At 34.8% G+C, this 27792-nt stretch overlaps 1 protein-coding gene across 1 annotated transcript; it reads right to left on the reverse strand.

The window, feature by feature from the left end:
* On the reverse strand, positions 1–27653 carry LOC110031964. The gene is given in 9 exon segments (XM_020735420.1): positions 1–1249; positions 1943–2479; positions 23224–23401; positions 23534–23877; positions 25508–25667; positions 25743–25971; positions 25974–26076; positions 27339–27398; positions 27489–27653. Coding segments are annotated over 9 exon segments (2808 nt in total). The 5' UTR covers positions 27573–27653; the 3' UTR covers positions 1–136.
* Positions 27654–27792: the final 139 nt, after the last annotated feature.

Raw genomic sequence — 27792 nt, forward strand, 5'->3', positions numbered from 1 at the left:
CACTGCGTTGAAACAACTGAGAAAATATATATTTATATGATGATAATCACGTAATTAAATCATACTATACATTTCCTGTATGAACCACTGCAAGCATATATAATTTCAATGTTGCTAAACTGCTAAACTGTACAAACTACAAATTTATATGCAAAACCAGTGGTGATTCTCCCTTATCAACAACAAATGATTGAGTTGATCTTTTCCATGGAGTAGTTACTTCCAGACTATAACTCCCATGATATCCTCTGAACTTAAATTCTCCAAACTCATCAACAAGTCCATCCGTATGGGACAACCACTCCTGTTTCAGAGCAAGATATCTCCTCCCAGCCTCATTAATCTCACCCTCAGCATCAACCAAGTGAGAATTATCCCTACACATCAACTCCCAGAATCCCCACAGCACTATCCCCTCCACCGCCGGATGAGCAAAGGCCTCTCGAAGAACAACCTCCAAATCCTCAGCACGGACATGTTCATTTACAGCACCAACATCAAGTTCGGTAAACCAAATAGGAAGTCCGAGTACGGCTAACTTATCCAACGCAGCACACACAATTTGTCCCACTGGATTGCTAATATGCCCTTGTAGACCAATACCTCCTACAGGAGCGCCACGTTCTTGCAAATCAAGGATGTGATGAATAAACATCTCTGGAGAAGCCTTTGCATCACAACCATCTTCAACATTGTAATCATTAACAAAAAGGGTGGCTGAAGGATCCAGTTTGTGTGCTTCTTTAAACATGTAGGCCCATATACTTTCCCCAAGTCTATCTTTATAGAAGGAGCCATGAAGCATTTCATTGTTCACATCATAATGCCTAAATTTGCCTTTATATCTGGAGAGAAGACTTTCCAGACGATTCTGAACAGATTTCATCAGATTATTTTTGTCTAGAGATTTAATCCAATGCTGAACAGCATCTTCAACCTCCCAAAAAATGCAATGGCCTCTAGTCTCTATTCCATGTCTCTTGCAGAAATCAAGCATTTCATCAGCATCTCTGTAATTGTAGCGTCCTTGTTCGGTTTCTGTATGATACCATTTCAACTCATTCCCGAAAACGGCCCAATTGAAATTTTTTACAAAAAAATCAACGAACTCTTCATTTTCGATGGTTGAACGACTAATACACGATCCGAATGGAAAGCTGTTCTGCAGTTGTCTAATTTTGACAATTGCATTTGATGCATTCCCAATATCAATTCCTTCAAATTTTAAGATGACGTCACGCTTCCTTACCTGAAATGGAAAATAGAATGGTTTACCAAAAGTTAGAATAAGGAATGATAAATCCTGATAATGCACAAAAGGATTATTTGAAGGGGTATCTATGGTTGATCAAAAATTATTTTTGTTCATTGACTATAAAAGTTTTGATGTTTAGACTAAATCTAATTACGGCTATTTAAAAACTAATTGCAAAAATAATGAATCTTGTTACTTTTGTTTTTAGTGAGATTACCAAAATAATGAATCTGGTTACTCCAAATCTGAATATTAATATTCTTTATTGGAGTAAAAGATTCATAATTATAAAAACTATATTAAAGCAGCACCAGTAAGATAAATTATTTTAATAACAAATTTTAAAATTAGGACTTTCAAAAAATTTAATAACTAAGAAAATAAAGGAACATTAACATACATGCCACTCAATTCCTATGCATTTACACATGCAACACTTAAAGATCAATTTTTACATACATGCCACCTTACTTGTGCATTAGAAGGTGTATTTCACTTCTTAAAAGTAAAAATAATGGTATTTTTTTTATGTGCTATGAAAGATTTGAATGGTCTAAATGTCAAAAGAAAAATTTAGGTGTTAGATATGTAAATAGATTGGAATTGGGCTGAATGTAAGTAAATTCCCCAATAATAAATTGTGGTCAAACAAAGAGCCAAAGAGCAAGTGATCTATAATCAGAAAACCTTGTCAGTTTTCTGCTTCAGATTGTCAAAACGAGCCTTCCTGTCAACAGGAAATATGTGAAGCCCAGCAACCATCAAATCTACACCCAATGAAGGACCTTGCATATACACAATAACTTTGGATGGTTGCTTCTCAATTCTGAATGAACCCACAATTTCATGCCATATTTCATCAGTAACTTCAACGTGCCCGCCATTGACCCACTGATCATCCACCCCAAGGGCCAAATTAACAATTTGAGGACTATTCGTCCCTTTTCGGACGCAAACCCACGCAGCAACCTGGTATGTCACATGTAAGAGAATCCTGTCTGAAATTGTTTGGGCGGGACCCATCCAAGTTTCCGTTCTATTAGTTGCAATGATATAACGACCACTAAGTGGCTCGTGATGACCAATTGAGTCTTTCATTGATGGAGGCAGTATGCGGGGAGAACCATTAGATACACTTAGAGTGCATGAACCAAGAGGACACCACTTACTCAGGCCTTCGTTAAGATTGCTGTTCTCAATTATATTGACTCCGAATGGTATATTCTGCAAATAGATAAGCATTTCTGACACATTCAGACAATAATATAAAGATAACTTTATCCTAACAGAATATTTGAATACACAGACACGTGTTAATCAAAGTTTATATGCACACTTCAGATCTGACCAAATGTGTAGGTCTCAAAAACATTTTAGACAGAAGGTAAGAAGGTGGTGAATATCCCTATTAGAAAGATACAAGAGAACATATAATATATCTATATTTTCCAACTTCAGATTTTCCTATATATATCAATTAGCTCCAGCTTGTTACATAGCTTACAAAAGTAAAAATTGCCAAAAAATTTTGGTAAATTTATAAAAATTGTTCAAAACCAAGAGCATGAGTGACAATCTCGTTTGATAGCAATGCATCTCAAATGAAGTGATAATCAACCTCAATATATTTTCTCCATTCATGTAACATTTTAAAATCATGGATGGTGCAATTGGAAAACCAAATTTCCCTGGTATTATATTAGCCAACAACTTCTCGTACAGAGTGGACATGACTCGTTATTCTATCTTAGCACTCGATTTAGCTACAACTACCTATTTTTTTCCTCTTCCATGTGACCAATTTGCCTCCCACAAAGATACAATACCCAAAAGCGAATTTTCTGTCATCAATGGAACTGAAATAATCAGCATCAGAGAAAACTTCCATACTAAGACAGAACAACTTCTGAGTGTATCATGATATATCTAAGAATAAGCAAAACAACTTCCTAATACTTTTTATTTAAAAGTGTTGACTCAACCCCTAAAACAAAGGAGATATATGGTATAATGATAGTAAAATAAATCAATTTTCCAACAGCTAATATGGAAAGACATTTTCAAACTTTTTTCTCTATGATTGTAGTCTTTTATCTGTGAATAAGAGTGTCTGCAATCAAACAAAATAAGTTTATACAAGATGGTCAGTGACATAACTCCACTAAGCTAAGAAAACTACTTTAAAGTTGACAAATTATATTAACAAGAATTTTGAGATTGTCAAGATCCCTAATTCCAAATAAGCTTTTATAATTAGCATTTCACTTCAATAACTACTTTGATCACCTCCAATAAGAACCATTTCATCAACATATGTTGTCAAGATAGCAAAACAAGATCAATTATGTCTGACGAAGAAAGACTCATGACTTAAAATTGTGCACCATGAGGCCTGCTTTGAAGCCCAACTCAACATGGACCGATGATTTAAAATTGCGCAACATGAGGCCTGCTTTGAAGCCAACTTCAACATTTCCTTGAAAAATTCCAATGGGTAACGGACGAGATTTATGTCTCATATGTTGTGGGGCCCACCTTAAGGCGCACCTCGCCTCAATTCAGGTGAAGCATATAAGATTAGATTTAGAGTCTTTCTTAAAATAAATATAAATAAATAACCTTAAAATAAAACTATTTACCCATATAATGCACAATTGAAGATGCATGTTACTATCAACAGTCATTATTTTAAAATCTAATAAATATTCTTATTTATTATTATTGATTAAATGAGAGAGAGATGATTGAGATTCCAGATGAGAATGATGAAAGAGAGAGCATGCATGCAATTGAGAATGAGGTGAGAGAGAATATAAATCATTATGTTGATGTCCTAATGAATGCTCATTGAATGATAAGAGCGTTGGGGATTTTGAATTTAAAAATTCTAACTTCAGTAGCTTGTTATGGTCTACTGTATGGAAGAAAATAGAGATGCAAAATAGATTAATTATACAAACTTATTTTGAATTATTATATTATTATATATTACCTTAACGTTAGTATAACCCATTTTATTTTACAATTTGATATTTGGAAATTAATATGTTATTTCTTTTTTTGAATAATTTATTACTTTTAGCATACTAAGATGTTATATGTTTAATGTATTAATAGCTTAAAATATTGACTTCTTACAATATACTTTGAACTTAACATCACTTTGTCAATATGTGTATGTTGATTTTGAGGCTTACGCCTAGCCACAATGATAAAAAATGCCTCAATACTTAATTGTACAATTTTAGCTTTGAATGGATTAATATTTTGTGCTACTATGAATGCCAAACATACTAAGAACTTTGCAAAACTTATCAAACCGAAAGCCAAGGCTATGATAAACTCCATATATTACCTTGTTTAGTTTGCATATTCAGGTTTCCTGCAAAGCATTATACCATGATAATTCATTATATCCTAACCTTTACTAGGCTCATCATAAAGGAAATCATAACTCACATCCGTTTGTAACAAAGACCACCATTGATTGATGGTGACAAACTAAAAAACTCAAGAGGATTTGAGTTTCGCAACTTGCAAGAATGTGTAGAGATAATTAATCTCATACACCTGATTAAGACATTTGGAAACTAGGCTAGCCTTATATCAATCAATAGAACTATCCGGATAAACTTAATAGCATAAATCTATCAGAAGTGATAACCTGATGACATATATGTATATAAAGTAAGGCAATAATTTTAGCATCCATTGCATATTTCCATTGGACAGCCTATAGTGTATCCTGGTATGTCCTAGGGATAGAAATGGATGAAAAGGACATGACTAAACAGTCGACGTTCAAAGAAAGGTAGTCAAGAGTCATATAAAATTGAATAGGATGTGAGCACATTATCTTATTCCTTTCTTAAGGGCAGTAGGTACATGGAGACCAAAAAACCCTCTAGAAGTGGATGCTCAATCGTTCTAACAATATTATCAAAACTACTATAATAGATAGTGGGAAAGATCATAGTATGTACAAAAGTTGAAATAGAGAGTTGAACCTAGAGGCACTAGGAGGATGAGGAACGAACAGAAGGCTCAGGAGATCTAAGAAAGTAGGGAGAGGACTCTTGAAAGATAACATATGTTGAGATAGAAATGCATCTAGAGGTGGAATCATAACAAAGATTGAATTTTTGGGAACAATAATATCCTAAACAAATGCAAATGATGGTCCAAGGGCATAGGTTGTCACTAGGACGAAAGGAATGGATAGGAGCAAAAAGAAACAAAAATTTTTGTAAGAAGAAAACAGAAAAAACTAATATATATGATGAAGGGGTGACCTTACAATGAACAGTGGTGGGGAATCTATTAATAAGATAGCATGCAGTCAAAATAGAGCCACCCACCCTATAACTGATGTGGAAATTCATATGGAATACATCAAGGATCGAGTTGCGCCAAGCAAATGAAGAAACTTATGTTCAGCAATGCTCTTCTATTGAGATGTATTAAAACATGAATCCTGATTAATGCTTTCGTTATAATTATGAAATGAGCAAAATTGACATTGCATTTATTCTAAAACAGTATCAATATAAAAAATTTAATATAGTCAAAAATCAAATTTTGAATTTTTATTTCTTAACAGATGGAATAAAATATTGACAACCTCAAATCAACAAAAGAGTAAATATGACCAGGGCAAAGACAAAAGCAAATTTCTAAATATATAAATGGGATAACTAAAAAGAGTTCTCAATGTAGAGCAGGAAAAAGAAGCCCATCAGAGTGAATCTAGATGAGTAAACAAATAAGATTTTAGAGGTAATTTAGAGGCTAGGTAGTAGATTCCACTAGTCTCAAAACCTTCATTAATCATCTTCTCCTACTGTGATTTTGAAACACAAAATAAAAAATAAATATAAGTTACAGAGCTATCACAAGTTATAATAAATTTACATGAAATTTAGAAAAATATAATGCAACTAGAAGATCTAAGCTCTTAGATAGATAAAAATTCATTACAAGTCATGAGTGATTGGAAAGCAGTTATCTATCATATGTGCAGAGGCGCCATAGTTTAAAAACTAGGATATGCTAGAAGAAGCAGCACCCACAAAACTAAAAGAAAATGGCTTGAGAGGCAAACATAGAGAGTTGAGAAAAAGAACAAGCATTCAAAATCCTCCTAAAATATAATAATTGATTCAAAGGAAGTGGTAGGAGACGAAGTGCCAACGGTAGTCAGTGAGGAGTTGAGGATAATGTTAAAGAATAGAGAGAAAGTTGAATCTGACTTGGCAACATTATAAGAGAACTTAATGCAATCATAAAGAAAGCAAAGAGAAAAAAGGCTTTTTCTACATGACTACAACTATCATGAATCTAACCACCACAACTATGAACACTATGATATCACATAAAAAGAAAAGACTGATAAGAAACTGTTAGAGAGAGAGAGAGAGGGGCATAGCAACCAAATAAAAAAAATTTTGAGAAAGAGCATTGCTCATGTTAGAAGTTGTGAAGTTTGCCATTATTTGACATTGCATGAGTTGGAGGTAGGGAACAAGTCCTCATAGACAATAAAAAAAATCCTAATTTTATTCTTGTAAATAGTTGAATAAGTAGTAAATGGTTTGCATTATAGAAGTCCATCCAACTTTCCTCACAAGATATTAAAATGTTTTTGATAGGAAAAATCACATTGGTAAAAAAAAAGTAAGGTTCTCAAAATCGGCCCAATTATTGAACAGGAAGAAAGAAGGGTTCAAGGTTTAAAGGTTGAATCGGGAGTTAAACTGAATAATATAATAAATAAATAAATAATTAAACGTTATTTGAATGATGTAATAATGATGCAAATATATAATAAAAGTAAAAATAGTTACTTCACGAAATATAGAATGTTAAAAAATAACTTTTATAATTTTAAATTTAAACATCTTCTGAGTCTAATATCTTTTCAATTTTTATCTTATAATTTTAATTTTGACGGAAGGAAAAGGTAGAAAATTGGGCATGTGATCAAGGGAAAAAATTAGAGAGCAAAATTTTATTACTCTCTTAAGTTTCAATAACTTATTTACTTAAATTATTTGGGTTTAAATTAAATTATAACATTTTAATAAAAAAAATTAGTGATAATTTGATCATAATTATAAGAACCTACCGATTCAATAAGATTGTGACCTATTTGTCAGTTCTATTTGGTTTTAGTTGGAACCATGCAAGGGCAGTTTAATTAGTGCACGGAACCGCCATACAGACCGGTTCACATTTGAACCAGTCGAATCGCCCGGTCCAGTTCATTTTATGTCATTAGTCAAAAAATGATCTCAATAAAAGGAATAAGCATGACAAATTATTTTCATGTAAGTTTGTGGAACAAAAAAAAATATCACATTTTTTTGGTGTATCCCGGAACATTATTCAAGACAATATAGTAATCAAGTAGAGATAGCATGGTCAAAAGGTTGATATTAGAAAATTTGGTCTCATCACAAGTAGGAAAAGACACATCAAGATGTTATAATTTGTCATAAGAACAAAAGAAAATGTTGTCAACAATGAATAATATGATGATATTAATGGTGAATGAGGCTTCAAATATAAATATGAGATGGGAAAATCATAACACAATGAAGAGAGAGGCATAAAGAATCTTGGATTGGTCATATATCAATGACTGAGGAGGCAAAAAGAGTTAGGCCTTTCGTAGGGGATGAGCAGCAGTAAAATGCATTTAACAAATTTGGTGGTGGCATGGAAGTAGAAGACATTGTAGTTGAGGTGTTACGAGGGTGGTGGGGGCGGTAAAAGGATAGGGTAAGAGTTATCGTAATACCCAATAAAGTCATTATAAAGGCGAGCCGAGCCAAGGATGTGTGATCAAACAGTGCAGGCAAGCTCAAGTTTTAGCAATGTGTTTCAATTTAAGTAAGCGAGAGTAAAGAAGAGTGCATGATTGGGCGAGGAGAGCATGGGATCATGTGGAGAAAACAATTCATAAGGGAAGGGGAGCGCACTGGCTAGGATTAGGATTAACTCTTGTTGAGCTCATATTAAAAGAGACAATTTTGTGTGAGAAGAGCATGGAATCAGTTGGATAAAACTATAAATAAGGTAAGAGAGGCATGATGACTAGGATTAGGATTACACCTTCTCTGATTTTATATTAGAGGATAAAATTCTTATTATATTACAGATTGATAATAAGTGCCTATACATAAGCATACAAGGTGAATATATAAGGCAAAAATAAGACAAAATATCTTCTATCATAAGGATAAGGTAAGAGAGGCATGATGACTAGGATTAGGATTACACCTTCTCTGATTTTATATTAGAGGATAAAATTCTTATTATATTACAGATTGATAATAAGTGCCTATACATAAGCATACAAGGTGAATATATAAGGCAAAAATAAGACAAAATATCTTCTATCATAAGGATAAGGTAAGAGAGGCATGATGACTAGGATTAGGATTACACCTTCTCTGATTTTATATTAGAGGATAAAATTCTTATTATATTACAGATTGATAATAAGTGCCTATACATAAGCATACAAGGTGAATATTTGTAGACCTAGGAAGACTTGGGCTTATTGTATTAAAAATGATCTTAATTTACTAGAACTAAATGAAAATATGACACTAAATAGGACGCAATGGAGAAACAGGATTCATGTAGCCGACCCCACGTAGTGGGATTAAGGCTTTGTTGTTGTTGTATTGTCCTATTATATTATTTACGCTCAAGCACTTTCCAACACATGCATAACATAAACAGAGGTAAGGCCAAATTTTTGTCTTTATATGAATAAAGGATCTCCATGGCCAACACAGTACTATCATACAGTCTGAACGCATGGTATTGCTGCCGCATAAGTTTCACACTTTCTGGTAATAGTTACAGCTTGAAGATAAATAGATAGATGATTTAACATTTTATCCTTAACGTGCATACTTAACAGGAAAACATGTGAGCAATCAGGGAAAGCAGAATGAACAGATTCCTATACCTTAAACTTCTTCAAAGTTGAATGAGCCACAACAACAGAATCTATGAGTAAATCATGCCCAGGAGGTGGCCCTTCAAGGAAGAATACTACACGTTGAGGCATACTTGTCAATGAGAAGGAACCTTCCAGCTTTTCCCATCTTTTGTTTGATGCTAAAACTCTGCCAATGACCACATTTAACTTTGTCAAAATTTTATATATATATATATATGCATGTAAAAGGAGAGCCGCGTACTCAGATCAGTTGATCAGGCATCTGCTTGTCAATTGTAAGTTTCCTCTGGTCTAGGGTTCGATTCCCCCCGAATTTAGGGTGTGGTACTCGAATTCTTAGGCGCAAGAGGGATGGTCAGGGCTCGTATAATAGCCTCCAGCCATTCCTTTAGAAATATGTATATAAGGAATAGTCAGGGCTATATACGAGCCTCTAGCCACCCCTAATGTGACTAACAATTCGAGTACCACCACCTTAAGGCCAACTGTGATAGAGGGGATTTGAACTACCGACTTGAGGGGACTTACACCGTGGATGCCAACCAACAAGTCAAGTGATGGAAATGTTTCTACCAACCTCCCTATAAATAAAAAGCTTGTTGAGCCTGAATGGTCCAGTTTTAGCGTTGCTATGACTGGACAAGGCTCCTCCTGAGCTGCCACAACTCTCACATAAGCATAGACTGTATAATGAAGACCAGGTGATATGTTTTTCGTTATGTCTTGCTCTGGACCTTGCCAGGTTTCCTTGCGATTAGTAATTACAGCAAAATTTGATCCAGATAAAGCAGTTCCTTTGAAAAAGCTGGACTCGCCCGAGATCACATAGCCATCACAGCAATTGAGATGCCAGGAGTGCAGCCCTTGAGCAAAATCATGATTTGAGATAATGTTATTGTTGAAAGAGTGAATCACCTGTGACATGTTTGCTTGCCTGTTACATAAATAAAAAAAAATTAAAAAAAAAATTTAAAAGTTGGCAAACTACATGAATAAAGTCATATGATTGCATATCTTCCTTCTAAAAAAACAATTATTAATAGCAAACCAATTCAAAAAATAAATAATAAAATAAACGGAAAGTTGAGAAGGATGAATTTATTTTGAAGTTATTTTTATCAAAGATATGTAATTACTTATAAAGAGAAAACACACCATGCAATTACTAGACCTCAGTCAGTTATTTTTAGATATAAAACATGTTAATTAATTTAGGGCCCATTTGTAATCAATTTTGTTTTTTTATATACTTTGTTTTAAAAATATATTTGATCAGTGTTATTTTTTATATATTTTTATTTAAAATTAAATCAAATTATCTTTTAAAACACTAAAAATTGCTTAGAGTACTTTAAAAATAAGTTGATTTCTTTTTAACAAGTCAAACATGTTTTATTACAAATTAAAAAAAACAAAGCAAAATTAAAAAATAAAAATGACCTAATACAATCATGTAATTTTTCATGAAAATGGATCATATACTTGACGAGGTAAATCTTAACATCTCAAGCAAACCAAGTGACTCATTGAAACAAGGCGAGCACCTTGAAGATTCATTAAATTATTCATACTTTAAATTTTCTATTTCTTATTCAAAGATTCTTTTTTTTTTCTCTTTTCTTTCTCTTCTCTTTCTTTTTTTTTTTTTTTTGGTCAACCTGAAACGCTTGGGAGTAGCATTTAAGGATAGTTTGGTCAATATCTCCCTGAACTACACTAAATCTTTGGACATCAGTGTAGAAATTCTCTTGGGACTACAATCTAAAGAAGATCTCAAGCCTATTTGTGGTTTTAAGCTGTCAAAATAAAGTCAAGAGAACCCATTTTTATGTTCATGATGTTACTTCAAGCGGAGTAGAGCTATACCTAAACTTATAAGTTGATGACAATGAGAGGGGATTCAACAACTACATTTGTCTAAAATGTAACGTAAACTTCCTTTTGAGATTGCAACAAAAAGTTTCTGATATTTAAGGATGATTCATAAGCTGTTATGTAAAATTAAGAGCTTTAAGAGAGTGATGAGACAGATCTTTCAAGAGATATTTGATATTTGCATGAGTTGTCTTTTAGTACAATTATTTGCTACCAAAAAAAAAAAACTATTTTGACAAAGCAAGAATGATATGATAAATATGTGGCCATATATGAAGCAAGTGCGAAGAAAAGAAAGGCCCACATTAGAGCAGGTGGTGAAGCAATATAAAGACGAGCGAGCGATACGATCAACTAAAAATCTATAAGGCTGCAAAGCAAGTGACAAAGTTATCTAGGGGACGAGCAACACGAGTAACCATAAAGCAAGAGGACAAGTGACTTGACTAGACATAAAGTGGGCAACCAAACTAAACAAAGAGAAGAAAGTGTTGTGGCTAAGCTATGGAGGAACCAACAACGCTACCTGCAAAAAATCAAGCAATGCAACTAGTTATAAAGCAAGTGAAAAAGCTGCTAGAAGAGACGTAAGAATTATGGTTAGCTATAGATTGAGCAACGTAGCAGTCTGAAGTGGAAAAAGTAACATAGAAAATGGGCGACAAAACAATTTAAAGAGAGTAAGCATCTCAGATAGCTATAGAGCGGGCAACAAGACTTCTTAAAGTGAAGCAAGCGATGTAGACAACTATGAAGCAAGTGGTGAACCTATTTGAAGAGGAGCCAGCATATATCAAGTAGTGTAAGTTTCATAAGAAGGTAGAGAAGACAAATGAGGTTGCGGCGTGTCTGGCAGAGCGTAAGTGGCTAAATGCAGAAATGGAATATGGCTTTAGTTAATTTGAGGAAGGAGGACGTTTGATCAGAATGGAGAACGAAACACTCCATAGACTTCATGGTCAAGTAGTCTCTACACCTCCTATTTGCACTAGTGTCCCTCCATTGAGACCCATGCAATGTTTAGTCCTCCTATGAACTTTTAACAAGGATCAGGCCAGCACACTAATGTTAGTTATTCATAAGGCATCAAAATTGTGCAAAAAGGAGAATGATGATATTAGCTCGGAGAGTGGCATATGTTATGTGAATAATAAATCTATATCTTTAATATCCTTTAAAACAATAAGTAGGTGATGCAATCATCATCATAGGCTTGACGTTGGGGTGATACCATCACCATTATCTTTCTTAAAAGACTCTGCTTGGACACCTCCCGCAAGGGGCAAGACTCTATACATGAATCTTAATGAGGGATAGCATATTCTTATATAAAGATGTAAATCAACAAATACACTACACCATTTAACAGTAGTGACAAGGTAACTTGACCATATTCATGCCCAAATCATAGATATTAAAGGTCATTCTGAAGGTACAACAAAAATTACCCCCGGTCTAAACTTGCTACCTATGTAGGTATCTCAACTTATTGTTGTGATCTTGACGAGAAGAAGCATCATCTTTCACAGGATGACGGAGCAGATTATGTGTAGTCATAGATGTCTGAGCAATGGGTGTTAAGGTATCTATGTATGGACAAATAGTTCAAAATCCAGAACATTGATTGATGAAGATAGTAATGTGATTCCTAAACGACATTAAAGTGCTATTTATACAACAACAATAACAAGCTCTTATCCAATTAACAGGGGTGGGTGTCGGCCGTTATTTTGGAAAGAATGATTTTTGTAAATATGAAAATAATTTTAATATAAATATGTGATTTTTTATTTTTGAAAGTAATATTTTAATTTTGAAAATAGATGAGACCAAACGAGTCTCACATGTTGAATAGTTTGAACGATTGAGCGCGATGTCACATGTAATACACTATCCCGAAGGATAAACATATCACTTGTAGTAGACTCAACCACCAAAACCAAAAAATTTTGTGACATATATTTGGTCTGCGAAACCTTTTATATGAGACCGACAAGTTCCCATATCTAATATAAGGATTAGATAGGGTTTATTTTACTTGAGTTCCAAGTTCCCTATAGAGACAAGCTCCTATAGTTAATTACATCTTAAATGACCAGGGTCACTTAAGAAGACTCTCGATTAAGATCAGTGGTTCTGTCTTTAAGATTTCAAAGTTTAGTTTTCCAAGATTAGACACGGGAAATTCAAATGAGAGTGGCTCAAATAGGAATAATTATTTTAAGGAATCCAAATGAATGAAGAGTATGAGATATCACGAATCCGAGGAAAACTCTGGTGACCTCTCAACTATCCTATTGTTTGGCTTTGTCTTTGAAATGATGTTATTCAATGTTTAATATTGCAATTTATTTTAGAATTTAGGACTTACATTCGAATAGCCTAGAAAGATATAAGGATTTACACCGTGCGACAACCTCAGAATCCTAAAAAGTGTTAAGACTTATAATTGCATAACAGGGTTGTGCAAAATAACAGGGTTGTGCAAAAGCCCAAAAGCCTAAAGACAAAGTGAGGATTTTTGTTGCGGTAAGCAAACTACCTCGAAGTCCTATTGGTTATTTTATTTATTCTACAAAAAGGTTTAGTTGATGTAAACTTGTTTTATTGCTGCAGATCGTCATCCTTCGTCCGCTACGTCAAGGTCGTGCTGCCCACGAAGAGTTGTTGCTCCATGTAGTAATAATTTCAGTTTTAGTGACTTATATGTAAGCGTGTAATATTGTTATTTGGTAACTTATCATTATATACCTCATAAACCAGGCTATATTTAAAATGTTTTGTAGTTAATTTAAAGAATGCATAAACTAATTATGCTATAAGGAAGTAATTATGCTATAAGTTCAGTAAATGAAAAACAGTATAAGGTGCGGTAAATAAAAGCAGTATAAGGAAATGCAGTAAAGTGCTATAAATGTACTGTAAACTTTGAGTACCTGAGTTTTTTGTTATTACTGCACCTGTAAATGGGATCAACGTCGCAGGTAATAGTATAGTAGAGAAATTCAGCTAGCAGGACAAACATGTGTTTATGTATAACAGAATAAAGTCTTGAGGGAAATTAAATTTGACCCACAGAGACTCGAAACAAATCGTATGAAAAAGACAAATAAATAAAACAAAACACAACGTCACATATAAAGGACCAAGGGTGGGTGATTAATATGTGACATTGGGAATGTCCTCAATTGCTAGGAGGATTTGAGTGTAAGATTCAAGCTCAAATCCCGGAGCATTGAGTTTCATTTTTGGTCGAGTTATGAAGAGAATTTCATCATTTGATTTAATTAAATCAGTCATGAACCACAGTCTGGTGCATATCCTGTTATTGCTTCAACTAAATTATGAATTAGAGTCAAGTGTTTAGCTCAGTATTCATATGAAAATTAGGTAGATGAACTCTCACCTAGGGTGTGCTCCTAAAATCTAAGAAGTCTACACTTTAACTTGAGCTAGCTTGAAATGTTTTAAAGTGTGTTTTAAAGTGTTTTGTCTTCAATTAAGTGTTTTCCAACTAATCCTCGAATATCTTTAGATCAAACTTAGTTCACTACATGTTCTTAAGACCTAAGTGTAAACCTATAATTTTGCCAAAAAGGTTCATGAAATGTGTTTCAATCCTAATTAAAACAATTGGGCTTAAGTTTAACCAATGCTTAGGGTCCTAATTGATAGTTTACTGATCTTTCAATTCATGCCCCTAACTCTTGAATCATTTAAGTTCTTACTTTCTTCCTATTTTCAACAATTCTCATAATTACAATTTTATCCTTCTTATAAAAAAAAAAGATGAATGATTTGTTACCTTATTTTTCCTTGGATTTCAATCATCTCAACAGACTAATTATCATTATTTTTATTTTTAATTATCTTCCATTTTCTTTTTTTAACGTGAATCAATCCTGAAAAATAACTAAATCAGAAATTCTTATTTTTAACTTAACCGTAGTAACAAAAACAAATCAACGAAAAAGGGAGACCGACCCACTTCTAAAAACAAATCAGTTAAGCAAGGGGCAAAATCACAAGTGAATTGACTTAGAACGTTTAAATTCTTTCAAAATAAAGATCAAATCAACCCCCAAAATGTGTTGTCGGCGATAAAAAGTTGGGATGTGTGGTGGAGCTGCCCGTAGGAAGCTGTCGGTCGCTGGAATCGAAATCCTGTCGCTCGCTTCGGAATGGCATTTTAATTTACATATATATTTAAGTTTAAAAACAAATATGAAAATCAAACTGACCTCATAGTTTTCATAGTTTAAATGAAAGAGCATTTTACCTCAAATCTTGTATCTATCCCGAAGGATAAACACAAGACTCGAGGGTAAGACTCGATCAAATAAACTAAAAAAGATATGACATCCGTTTGATCTGCGAAACCGTTTTATTTGCCGACAAATTTCCCTATTTAATATGAAAATTAAATAGTGTTTATTTTAAGCTGGGTTCGGAAAAGCTTCTTATAAGGGCAAGTCTCTATAGTTAATTACATCTTAAATGACCGAAGTCACTTAAGAATACTCTCATGTACCAGAAAAGTTTCTTATAAGGGCAAGCCCCTATAAGAGAATAACATGCTGTAAACATAAAACAAACATGTATACTTGGGAGATCAGCTGTTCCTTATGTGTAATTGATGCAATAGGTACAAACAAAAAAATTTGAGGAAGCGGGATGAAATGCTTTATATAAATGAAAATAAAGAAACACCGTCCAGAAATCTCGAGAAAGATCGTCAAAAGACTCACGACAAGAGAAATGCGAGGAAATCGACGAATCAACAAATCGATTAAAATCGTAGAAAACACGAGAAAATCCCGAAAATAGACCATGAGTGCTTTGTCCAAAAATTCCAAGAAAAACATACGAAAAAGTCCGAAAAGTGGGGGGCCGCAAGCACTCGGGTCGGGGCTAGGCTCAACTATATATTAGTACTCGAGGGTCGTCGAAGGCTACTCGGTCACCCAGATATATAAAGCCCGCCACTTAACTAGAAGGGTGTCATATCGAACCTAACTCAGGAGGGTATTCCTTAGCCTAAACAAGTGATCAACAGGTGGACAACCAATGTTAAAATGTATTTAAAATTTATGTTCAGCATGTACATAGGTTTCAAACATGCGAAAAGTGGGTTGTATCAATTTTGTATGTAGCGAAAAATGTATTTTTGTTTTAGAAAAAGGTGTGTTTGTTCTTATCAAATTTCTTTTTATTAATTTTGAAAACAAGTTGTCCACGAGTTGATCGCGCTGTCAGGCATAAGGCTACAAACAACCTAAGAAGGTTCGGGTCAACTCCCGCTAATCTTGTGTCGGTGAATAATACTGTCATCTTATAGCTCACCGGGTTCCTGAATCGGATCCTGATGGGTTCCTAAATCGGATCTCAATGTTGTAGGGTGACATATCATTCTGCTCTATCTCCGGTGTGTCTTTGTCATCACTGCCCTAAGCCCCAAAACAAAACTGACCTACATGCGACCTTGCTTGAGGGTTTCACGTATAGCAAAAGGCTATATGTGGACACTTATGTATCGGTCATAAGCATAAAAAACCGAACCAAGAAGCAAGGAAAAAAAGAACAAAAATGGGGTGAGAGAGAGGAGAGACTGATCCACCTAAAACATTGAAAAGAACGAAGGATGAATTAGCTCTCAAAAACTCATGACGAAAAGACCTGAAAAGTAAAATCCGAAGATCCTTTAATCAATCCGGAAGGGTATCATTTTCTCACGTTTTCATAAGTGGATCAACCCAAGTTAAAATGATCTCCTAACGTCGGTATCCAAACCCCAAAGATATCTTTTATGAAATTAATTCATTCCAACCAAATGCTTTTCCAAAATGAGACTTAGAAATCTCCCAAACTTCACAAAAGGAAAATAACCCGGAGAATACCACCACTAGTACTCTCAAACCCATGCAAAAATCAGGATCCTCCAACTTCCAAATAAATCAATGGCCTCATATATCAAATAAGCATAAAATCTTCCCATAGAACCAAATAAACGCACACGGTCGGGGTCAATAGAGGAGAGCAAACAGCCACCAAGACTCTCAACTAAGTCCACCAATAGAACAAGGCACTCACGGCTAAGTCAAGAAATAGGGCCAAAAGAGGCTAGAGGGTCACGGGTAAGGCCAACAAAAGCACAATCGGGCTCCAAACTAGCTCACGGGTAGGAGCCAGAACTAACCAAACCAAATTCCATATAGGAAGCTCACGGCCACAGATGGCAAGCGTTAACCCAACACAACACAAATCCACGGGTGGGGGACAAAAAGGAAGTAGACCTATGCCTACTGATCTCACGGTTAGAGGACAAAACCGAAGGCCACAAGGACAATGCCCACTGAACAAGGCTCACGGCCAAAGTAAGGAAAAATCAGCCCAAGCACAAGAAAGGCTCACGGCCAAGGCAACCCGAATCAATCCCATGAGGATGTTTGATATACATAAGAGAGTACAAAATATAATTATAATTTCAATCCACCTACAATAATCCAAGTAGTTCAAGCCCAACAAGAAGAACTAAATCACACCAAACAACCTCCAATAGGTCTCACGGGTAAGGACTGTAAGAGGGGCAAATCTCAATGGTGAGCTCACGAGTAGGACCAAAGCAAGTAAAACCAAGCTCCAAGGGAAGCTAAAACTGAGTCATTCAAGGCCGAAAATAAAGCTCCAACAGAAATTAAGACCGTGGCCTCAACATAAATTAACATCAAGCCACTTTTAAGCAAATCGAAAATCAACAAGGGCCAGAGCGAGACCCTTAAAGCTAGTAAAGAAACTTCAAAGCCTCAACAAAAGTTAACATCCCATGCTCCTGCAATGAAAACCGAGTACCCACAAAGACCCAAAATCGAGTCATTCAGGGCCAAGACAAGGCCTAAGCATAGATTAAAATCCAAGCTTTAATAGAAATTAAAAATTCCGGACATTTCAAGATAAAATCGAGCCATTCAAAGCCAAGGAACAGCTCACAAGCTTTTGAAATATCAATATATAGAGCCAATAAATGCCTTAAACAAGAACAATAACATAGATAATATATTTAGGCCCCCAACTTAAGTATTCCATGCATGAAACAACTTCCAACAGGTATTTAAACAAAAGGATGCCTCATGAGGGGTTAAAACAAGCCACCAAAACAATTTATAGGACCCTCCAAATTAAAAAAATTCCTTTTTTTTTCATAGCATATGTTTCGAGCAAGTAAAGTCACAAGAGACCAAAACCGAACCCAACGAGGGCCAAAACCGAGCCATTCAATGGCTAAAACAACTCCCCCTCAGCATGTATTTTATATGAACAAGATAGTATGAAGTAAAGAAGTATGCATAAATCTCAAAGCTAACATTTCAAGGCCTCCAAAAATTCCTTTTCTGAACCAATACTTGAATGAGAAAGTGCAGTGATAAATAAAACACCAAGCCTTCAAGATAAACTTCAAGAGACATCCAAAAATAAATCTTTTCATACTCCATATAGATTTCGAACAAATGGCGCAACCACAGGAGCTAAAACCGAGCCCCACATGCGTGAAAGACCAAATAAGTCTTCCAATGTCTCATGCTAGATAAGAATAAATGAAAAGCTTCATGATACATATCCTAACATGCTTGCAAGAGGAGCTAACATTGTCTCAAAACCATGTTTCAACCCTCCTAAATGCTTCCAATAGAAATATGCTACAATAAATAAAAACATGTCATAGCTTCACCACTTTAAGCAAGTAATCAAGTCTAACTCCTAGAACTAATCAAGTCTAACTCCTAGAACATGCTCACATTTTTCATTTCTAGATGTTTGAGTACCAATTATTTCCAAAAAAAAAACATAAGTGTAATATCATGTAAGCATGAAGGGAGAGAAAAATGACTTACCTACCACGGTGAGATGGTCGAATGAGGTATCGGGAGAGAAAATATCGCATTTAGGGAGGAGGAAATGCGGCGTAGGGGAGAAGGGTCGGACAGGGGGCAGCTCGCGACTGGCGAGCAGTTCGGTCGAGCGGCGCAGTCCATTTAGTCATCTGGGGTCATTCAGACAAGTTCACATTTTTCACCCTGTTTAAGTTTAATTTTAGTCTGAATTTGCGCAACTTAGTGGATTTTGTGTATTTTGTGTGTGTGAGTGTGTTGATAAAGTCTTAAAGGGGTTTTCCTAGGGCTTGAGATCCTATTGAAAACTCTCTTTGATTTTCCACATGCTAGTCCTTAACAACTCGACCAAATGATGATGGTTTGAGACCACCCAGACGAGGCACCACAAGAGAATCAGGAAGTTGTTCAAATTTCTAAAAGGGTGGGGTCCCAGCTCTAGTCTTCTAAGATAGTCGATAGGAAACTTTAGAGCTAGATCCTAGGATCTAAGGAGAGGAGAAATGACCTCAAAATGAGGTCAACAGTGGGTTGGCTACATGAATATGTTTTCTCCATTGTGTCCTATTGAGTATAGTATTTTCATTTAGTTCTAATAGATTAAGATTATTTTTTATGCAACATGCCCAAGTCTTTTTAGTTTTACCTGTGCCTTTCTTAAGATAAATTGAATCTAAAACATCTACTCTCCTAATTGGATAATTAGATGGTCGACGTTTAATGTGAACACCATCTAAGATGTCTCTCTTGAATCTTCTCTACAACTGGAGCTACACCAACCCTTTCACGGATAGATTCATTTTGCATTCTGTCTCAAAGTGTCAAGCCACACATCCACCAAGAATTCTCATTTGAGCAACACTTAACTTTGTTTTATACTTTTCTTTTAAAGGGCAACATTCCGCGTCATAAAACATTAGAGGTCTCACCACCATCTTATAAAATTATCCTTTAAGTCTAAGCAGTACTTTTCTATCACACAATAGACCTAATGCATTCCTCCACTTCAACCAACCAGCCTGAATTCTACTAATAACATTCTATCTAAATCACCATCACTTTGAACAATAGGCCATAGGTATCTAAAAATCACAACTTTTATTTAAAGTGTGATTTCTGAGAAGACAAAATGATAAAAAGAAAGTTTGATCTCATTTAACACAAAGGTCATCCCACACACATAATCAGGAAAGTAAAACAGGTAAAGAACATAATATTTTACATTGACTACCTGAGAAAAAGGTAAAATTATCAGCCTTGTCCAATGGAAATGACTTCCATTAGAAATAGGTATAAGTTTATTATAGGTTATCGTTCCTCAAACATGGAAAAGACATCAATACGATACAAGTAAAACTAAAATCATGATAATATCCATAATGTTAGAGATGTGATTAGGTCAAGCAATAGGATAGTCAACTAGGAAGTAGAGATAGTACAACATGAAAGCAACCAATGGATGGCATTGAAATGTCGGGGGCCACTGTGCATGGTTGTTGCATTCCTTTTTTTAGTGGTAGAGATGATACTACCTAAAGGCGATATATGAGGTGGTGCAAGCTCCTGATGTATGTTAAGAATGGATGGATCAATCCTCTCTTAGATGTGAGCAAATAGCAGAACTTGAAGGCAATGGCAAAGTGGCACATGAAGGTCATGAAGGCCTTTAGAAGATGTTGAATGACACAGTCAGTTGAGATAAAGATGAGACAACTTGAAGGCAATGATGGAGTGGCATGAACAAATTGTTAGGCCATTACAAGTAGTTAGATTAGGACCTCACCTAAAAAAATGGGGAATTAAATGTCTAAGAGCATTATAAGTGACTTGAGTCAATTGGCGATAATACTTTATGGGTGATATGGAGTGGACGAGTAACTAGAAAAATAAATATAACCATTCTCCTGAATGGAGAGACTAAGTAACACGAAGTCTATTGGCAACTAAAGTTAGTGGAGACAATCTTGAAGGAAGGCGAGGATTTGCAACTGAGACTAACATCTAGTCAATAAACATTTGAGAGTTAGCAAGCTACTAAGAGTTAGCTAGTAACTTTCAGCCAATGGGCAACTAAAGTTAACAATCAACCTAGAGTTGGTCAAATGAGCTCAATCAGTTCATCCCAAAGGTCGTCAAATCATGGTTGATTAAACAAAAGCATAATTAGCATAATTAGCTATGTCGACTGTCAATAAGAACTAGGAAATATGCAGTAAAATTCTTGATATGGAATAAAATCACTCCAAAAAAATTCAAAACTAAAGCTTGATTCCACACATTGAAGATGATAACTAAGGCAAATGTCTCAAAATCATAAAAAATTTCAAAGTTTCGACTGCCATCTAGAGTGCCAGCCAATTTCTTTGGTTTCCCTGATAGCCATCCTGAGAACCTTTTCATGTAGAGTATGGCCATCCTGACAATTTATAGTTATGCATAGGCAAATTCATTTCAACCACCAACATTAGGCTACAACATAACTCTGGTTTCTTGTGAATACAACTCAAATCATATGCTAGCTCAAGGTCACCCACCAACTACAGCTCACATGTCGGTTCCATTTATTAATATATCATCCTTTCAAGATGACTATCCTGACCCACCAATTCCATTCCTCTTTAAACTTTATGTTGCACAACTGCTCAAATCATCAAAAAACTTATATCACATGCCGGCACTATGTCGTTTGTCGACCCAAGCCACTTGTTCACTCCTGATTGCATCCTAACTACCACAAAATCAAACACTAAGTTTCTTCTTCTATTAGAAAGAGAGCTATAATGATTTCCACCAATCGTCTATTGACTCCTTGTCAACCGCCAAGTTCTAAAAATTCAATTCCCTCTTCCCAAGTTACTTCGTAAACAAATTTTGTTATTTCTATAGGGAGGAGCAATCTAACAACTGTCAATGGCCTCCAAGGCTTTCTTATGCCACTCTATCACAGACTCCAAGTCAAGCAATATCACAGACTCCAAGTCAAGCAATCTCCAACTCTAGGAAAAGATCGATCTAACCATTCTTAGCGGCCAATATAAACTCTCTACACTGCTCGCATGCCAACTTCAGATCATATAATCTCCAGCTCCAAAAGAAGAACCATTCCGGCAATCAATAGTGGTACTCCTAGCATTTACATGCTAGTTTATTCTATGCTTTCTAGATGTACTACCTTTTCCTGTGAGAGTAGTGTCCCAATACTCAACTGTGTTATGTCACTAACACTGTGGATATAGTACCATTTTAATTTCACCTATGTTATAAGTTGTATTGATGACTTCTCTGTGTTCGCTAATGGAAATGTTTCAACAGGATAAGGCCCATGATTTTTTTCTTTTATAAGTTTTCAATATAAAATAACATGTGGCTCAAACTAACTCTACTTTTTTTTATTGTGTAAGATTTCATTTATAGCTAATAAAACAAAATCTCTCTACCAACTCGGCTTAGCATGTAATAACATTTCTTTAATATTTTATTTAGCATAAAAAACTGTTTTCATAATAGATCTTTTCTCAATGATTATTGGATAGCAACAAGATTATATAAATGTATATACCATTAAAAAATTTCATGACTTTGAAGTATGACTGATGAGTTTAATTTTTGGCATTACCATAATCTTTGAAATCTCCATTGTTCTTAAAGATTTAAGGCATAAAAAGTTTCTGAGATTTTACCAGCAAAAAGAGCATGTGTTGATAAGCTAATTTCATAGTTATATGACATGCAATATTTTGTACAATTGTGAGAAAGGCTGCAGAGTTTGCAAAGTCACATTTTTTATGTGTTTAATGTCCAGTGCATTTTTTGCTTCAAATAATATTATTAGCCTTTTTCATTCACAAGAAGAATAATATATGATCCAATAGGCTCGAAGTGATTCAAGTTTTAGAATTTCATCCTACAGACTTAAGGAAATGTAATGTACATTACATGCATCAAGGTGCTTGCACATATTTTGCTTATAGGCATACATATATCAAAAGTTTGTAAAGCATGCATACAGAGTTTCTTTATTTAATGACATTTTGTAGTAAATCCTAATTTTTATGCTATAAATACAGCAATTGAAATAACACTTAAACGGCAAAACTGGTAGAGTTTTAGTAGCAATTTACTTATCATTTTCCAGAATCAGGATAACAATTATAAAACTGGCAGGAAGAGATGCACATTGTCATTTTCAAAATCTCACTACTTCTACCGGTGCTGTATGCTTTAATACTTACTTCAAACAAAAGTGGTGAGGAAGGAGGAAGCTTTTCAGTGCGTTTTACAACTAAACTATTTACAAGGATATCGGTACCCAATGGAGGCCCTTCAAGAAAGATTACAACATTTGAAGCATGACCATTCAATAGAAATTTTCCTTGCAACTTCGACCAATCTTTATCTGATGCTTGAATTCTGATAGCAAAACAACAATGCCAGATCATAGAAAACAAAAAAAAAAATGTCAAAACAATCACATTAAAAAAATACAATAGCATAGTATGATATAACACATTTCAAGTTTATGGAATAATATATGGAACTCACTTCCCAATGCTTATGTATTGTTCGCGGCCATTGGTTCCTTTAACCCACAAACTAGCCAAAACTTTGGTAGTGCTAGCAGTTCCGAAAATACGAACAACAGCAGTCACATCATATGCCAATTTTCGAATCACTCTATTAGTAATATCCTGCTGGATGCCATTCCAGCATTGAGTACGGCTGCTCGCAGAAGCAAAATGGCTTCCATGTAATGGAAGTATCTTCCCATTCCCCATAGATTCATGTAATAGTATTTTGCACCCTCTACCAGACCAATTATTCAAGCCATCCTCAAAGAAAGAGTTTCGTATGATGCTTCCATCTGCAGTAGGGATGCATCTTCTTGTCTGCTTTGTTAAAAATAAAAAAGTAAATATCCTATATAATTTTGAAGAAATGAAAGAAAGAAAATAAACTAAATAAAGGAGGTTTAAAATGCATTGCTAATGCAGCATGATATGCACTCAAACTGGCTTCATATTTTAAATTTATGCTCCATCAATGCTACAGAATAATAACACTCATATTCCTTTAACTTAGCGGTGAATGTTAAAGCACATTAGTTGTTAAAGGAAAAAGATAGTTAAAGCCAATTTAATAAGAATATAAAGTCATCTATAATGCTGATGTATATGGTAGATGCATTCCTAGGGGGAAAAAAAAACATTAAAATCCCTTGTAGAAAACAATGCCAGATCTCTAAAAAAAACAACCAAGTTTTTACATGAGGGTAAGAAACTTCAATGAATTTTCCCTTTATTTCCAATTTTTGGGTGTGTGTGTGTGTGTGTCCATGTTAAGTAGATGGGCTAATTAACGTGCTGGAAGTGGCATTCAGATAATATTTTGGTTTTTGCAACATTAAGTCGCATAATTCATCACACGTGTATACCGTACGTCATAGAAAGTTTGTGGGCTAGTACTTACTGAGAAACAAAGCTGTAGAAAATTGTCTTGAGAAATTTAAGCATGCTTAGTGAGCAAAATATAAAAAGAGTAAAAAGTATCAATCTAAAAGAATGGGAAGCAAAAATAATGAGAGAAGTATGAAAATAGTCTCCTGACTTTTTTCCGGGGTTTATTTTAGTTACAGTGTCTATAAAAGTGTCAATTTAGTCCTCATACTCTTTTAATACTCGTTGAAATAGTCCAAACAGAAGTCTATTTCAACCACAGCTTAAAGAGTCGGAGGACTGATGTGGCACTTCTATAGACTTCAGTACTAAAATGGCCCCATGTAAACAGCCAAGGGACTATTTTGACACTTTACCCAAAAACTAATAATACAAATATAACTTCTCTAGAAGGGAAAAAACTAGCATAAAGCAAAACTAAAACCACATGAAACACTGTAGAAATAGATGGAGTAGAATGATTCATATGCCCAGACATCAATAAAATATAAGGCGATAGATGATAAAGATAAGGGAGTAATACAAATCACAATGCATTTAAGAAACTTTCTTTTAGAGAAATTTAAAATAGTTAAATATCAAAAAGCTCGGCCTCAACCCAAGTGCACCTACAGACTCAATTCACATAAGATTTAGACCAGGATTTAATAAAATTGTAGCAATACAGTCACCCTCACCTTCTTGAAAGTTGGGACAAACTATTCATACCTAACACAGTTCACTTCCAGGATTTCTTCAGGACCATAGGTAGCGTTACATATCCAGACACAGATCGAAGTGATCACCCTCAGATTCTTGGGACAAAAACTATTCATATCTAACACAAAGCTTATTTCCCGAATTTCTTCAAAACCAAATTTTGCGATACAAATGCAGTTATTTCTAACAAGTACCAGTTAAAAAGTAAAAAAGCAGTCATTACATAAATTACTCTGAACAATTCGCATAAGGAACTATTTCAGTCAGAGAAATCCAAGAGCACCATGTCAAGAAGTGAGCAGATGAGAATAAAACAATGAGCTTGAAAGTGAACAGAAGAGAAAAAACAATGAAAAGCACAAACCACAGATTGCTCTGACCGGGCGGGGTAAATATTTACAGAGTTTACAAGTATGTCCAATCCAGCAGGAGGGCCTTCTAAATAAAAGATAGCGCGGCTCGGCAAGCTTGTCAGTGTAAAAGATCCTTCCAGCTTCTCCCAACCTTCTCTTGTGACCGATTTTCTGTCACGAACATTTTTCGTCATCAGAAATTCCAAACCACTCCACTATTTCAAAAAAAAAATCTTCAAATTATACCTTCCAACAAATAAATAGCTAATATCAGAACCTGAATTCTCTAATCTAAGTGTTGCCTGTACTCCATAGGACCCCTGTAGATCCCCATCCACACGAACAAAAGCTGAAACATCATATTTTGTATCAATAGAAATTCTCCCAGTAATGTCCTGCTCCAAGCCTTGCCAGCAGTCAGTGCGATTGGTGATGACACTGTAACTGTCTCCTAATTCTTTAGAAGCTACATAGCATGGCAACAATTGGCGTGCCAACAATTTAGCCCGTCAGAAAAGTCGTGATTAAAGATGATGTTGGATGTCTGGTTAACATTTGAATCAACCATTATTTTTGCTCTCTGCCACAATATATTGGCACAAAGCATTTAAAATTGATGAATAACTTCAGGAAGCAACTAAATGGATGAAAGATATTTTCAAGAAAAAAAAAATCATTTCAAGAAAAGTATTTTGTTATCTAATCAATAATGAATATGGGCATTTACATACATGGCACACAATTCTAATGTATTTACATATCTCGCACAAAACTTTCATATTTACACACATAGCACTCACATCTTTAAAATCACATCAAAAATAGCACTATCGCCACTTTTTAATTGTGAAATATATCTTTTCATACATAGGTTTAAAGCACCAAAGTGCTATGTATGTAAATATAAAAGTTTAGGTGTGAGATATGTAAATACATAAGAATTGTGTGCTAGGTATATAAATTTCCCTAATGAATGATATGAAGTATGGACAATACAAGCTGTAAAATTTATATCCCACTCATGTGCATATACAACACCAACAACAACAACAAGCCTTTATCCCACTAGTGGGGTCAGCTACATGAATCATTTTTCTCCATTGCATTCTATTGAGTGTCAAATACAATATATACAATACAAATATATCATTTCAGAGCAAGTATTGATGAAACCTAAAAAAGAGACAAATATTGCTAAAATCTCAGAAAAAAACCCCCTTTTTTCCCTTTTAATTATACGAACTGTTTGGCTACAAGTGGGCTTCAAACCAAGTGGAATTTACTAAAGCTTGAAGGTTTTAAATTGAAATTTTGTTTGGCATAATAAAGGCACGTATTTTAAAGATATAGGATTTAAGATGTATATCTCTTAAACTCTACTTCCTTCCGGATTTCCTAAACATGGTATTTGACCTAAACTGGGTGTAAACAATATTTAAAAACTACAAAGACTGATGTTGCTTGAGAAATTATTCAACAAGATTAAACCTGAACCTCACTAAATCTTGGCTAAATCTTGAAACCAAACAACCACATAACAAGTTGAACTGAATTACAGAGGTTTCACAATTTCATATCTATGTCTTAAGACCGCATTCGATGGGATATCCTTCAAAACACTTCGCCATCCTATTTCACAGAATTCCGTGTTTTTTCAAACACAAACCATTAAATTTGATAAATCAAACAACATTCATCTCTATCTAAACAGAAACATCTAAAAGCAGAAATATCAATGCATATTCACCAAAGCCAAAAGACCTAGGCATATCCAAATCCAAGGAAAATAAAAAAAATAAATAAAGGGAATCAAAGTTGTGAAATCTAAATAAATCATGGTACCTCATGGCCCTCTGCATAGACGCTGCTACTCTGAGGCTCAGACATGGATTCTCCGGTTGGCTACAAGAGAAATTGATAGAAGAATCAACAAAAAACACAAAATCGGCAGAACAAAAAATGCAAGAATGGATCAAAGAGAATGTCTTCTACCTTGAGATCAGGACTGATAAGGGTTGTTTGGTTGGATTTTCTCGGCCGCCGCTTGAGACAGAGAACCGAGAGCAACTTCTTCATGCAGAAATTTTAAAAATCGCAACTTGTAATTCAAAAGAGAAAATTTGACAAGGTTATGGGAGAATGAGAGCCGGGATTGAGAAATACCGTGCATTGCAGGAAATTTTTAAAAAAATAGTTAGATTGGATAGTTTCCCCTTCGCGTCATGAGATGGGCTACCGGTCTACTTCAATTATGGTGGTGGGTACGCATCAAGCTTTTGCCTGTTAGGGTTTTGGA

Source organism: Phalaenopsis equestris, unplaced genomic scaffold, assembly GCF_001263595.1.
Source record: "Phalaenopsis equestris unplaced genomic scaffold, ASM126359v1 Scaffold000873, whole genome shotgun sequence".
Lineage (NCBI taxonomy): Eukaryota > Viridiplantae > Streptophyta > Magnoliopsida > Asparagales > Orchidaceae > Phalaenopsis > Phalaenopsis equestris.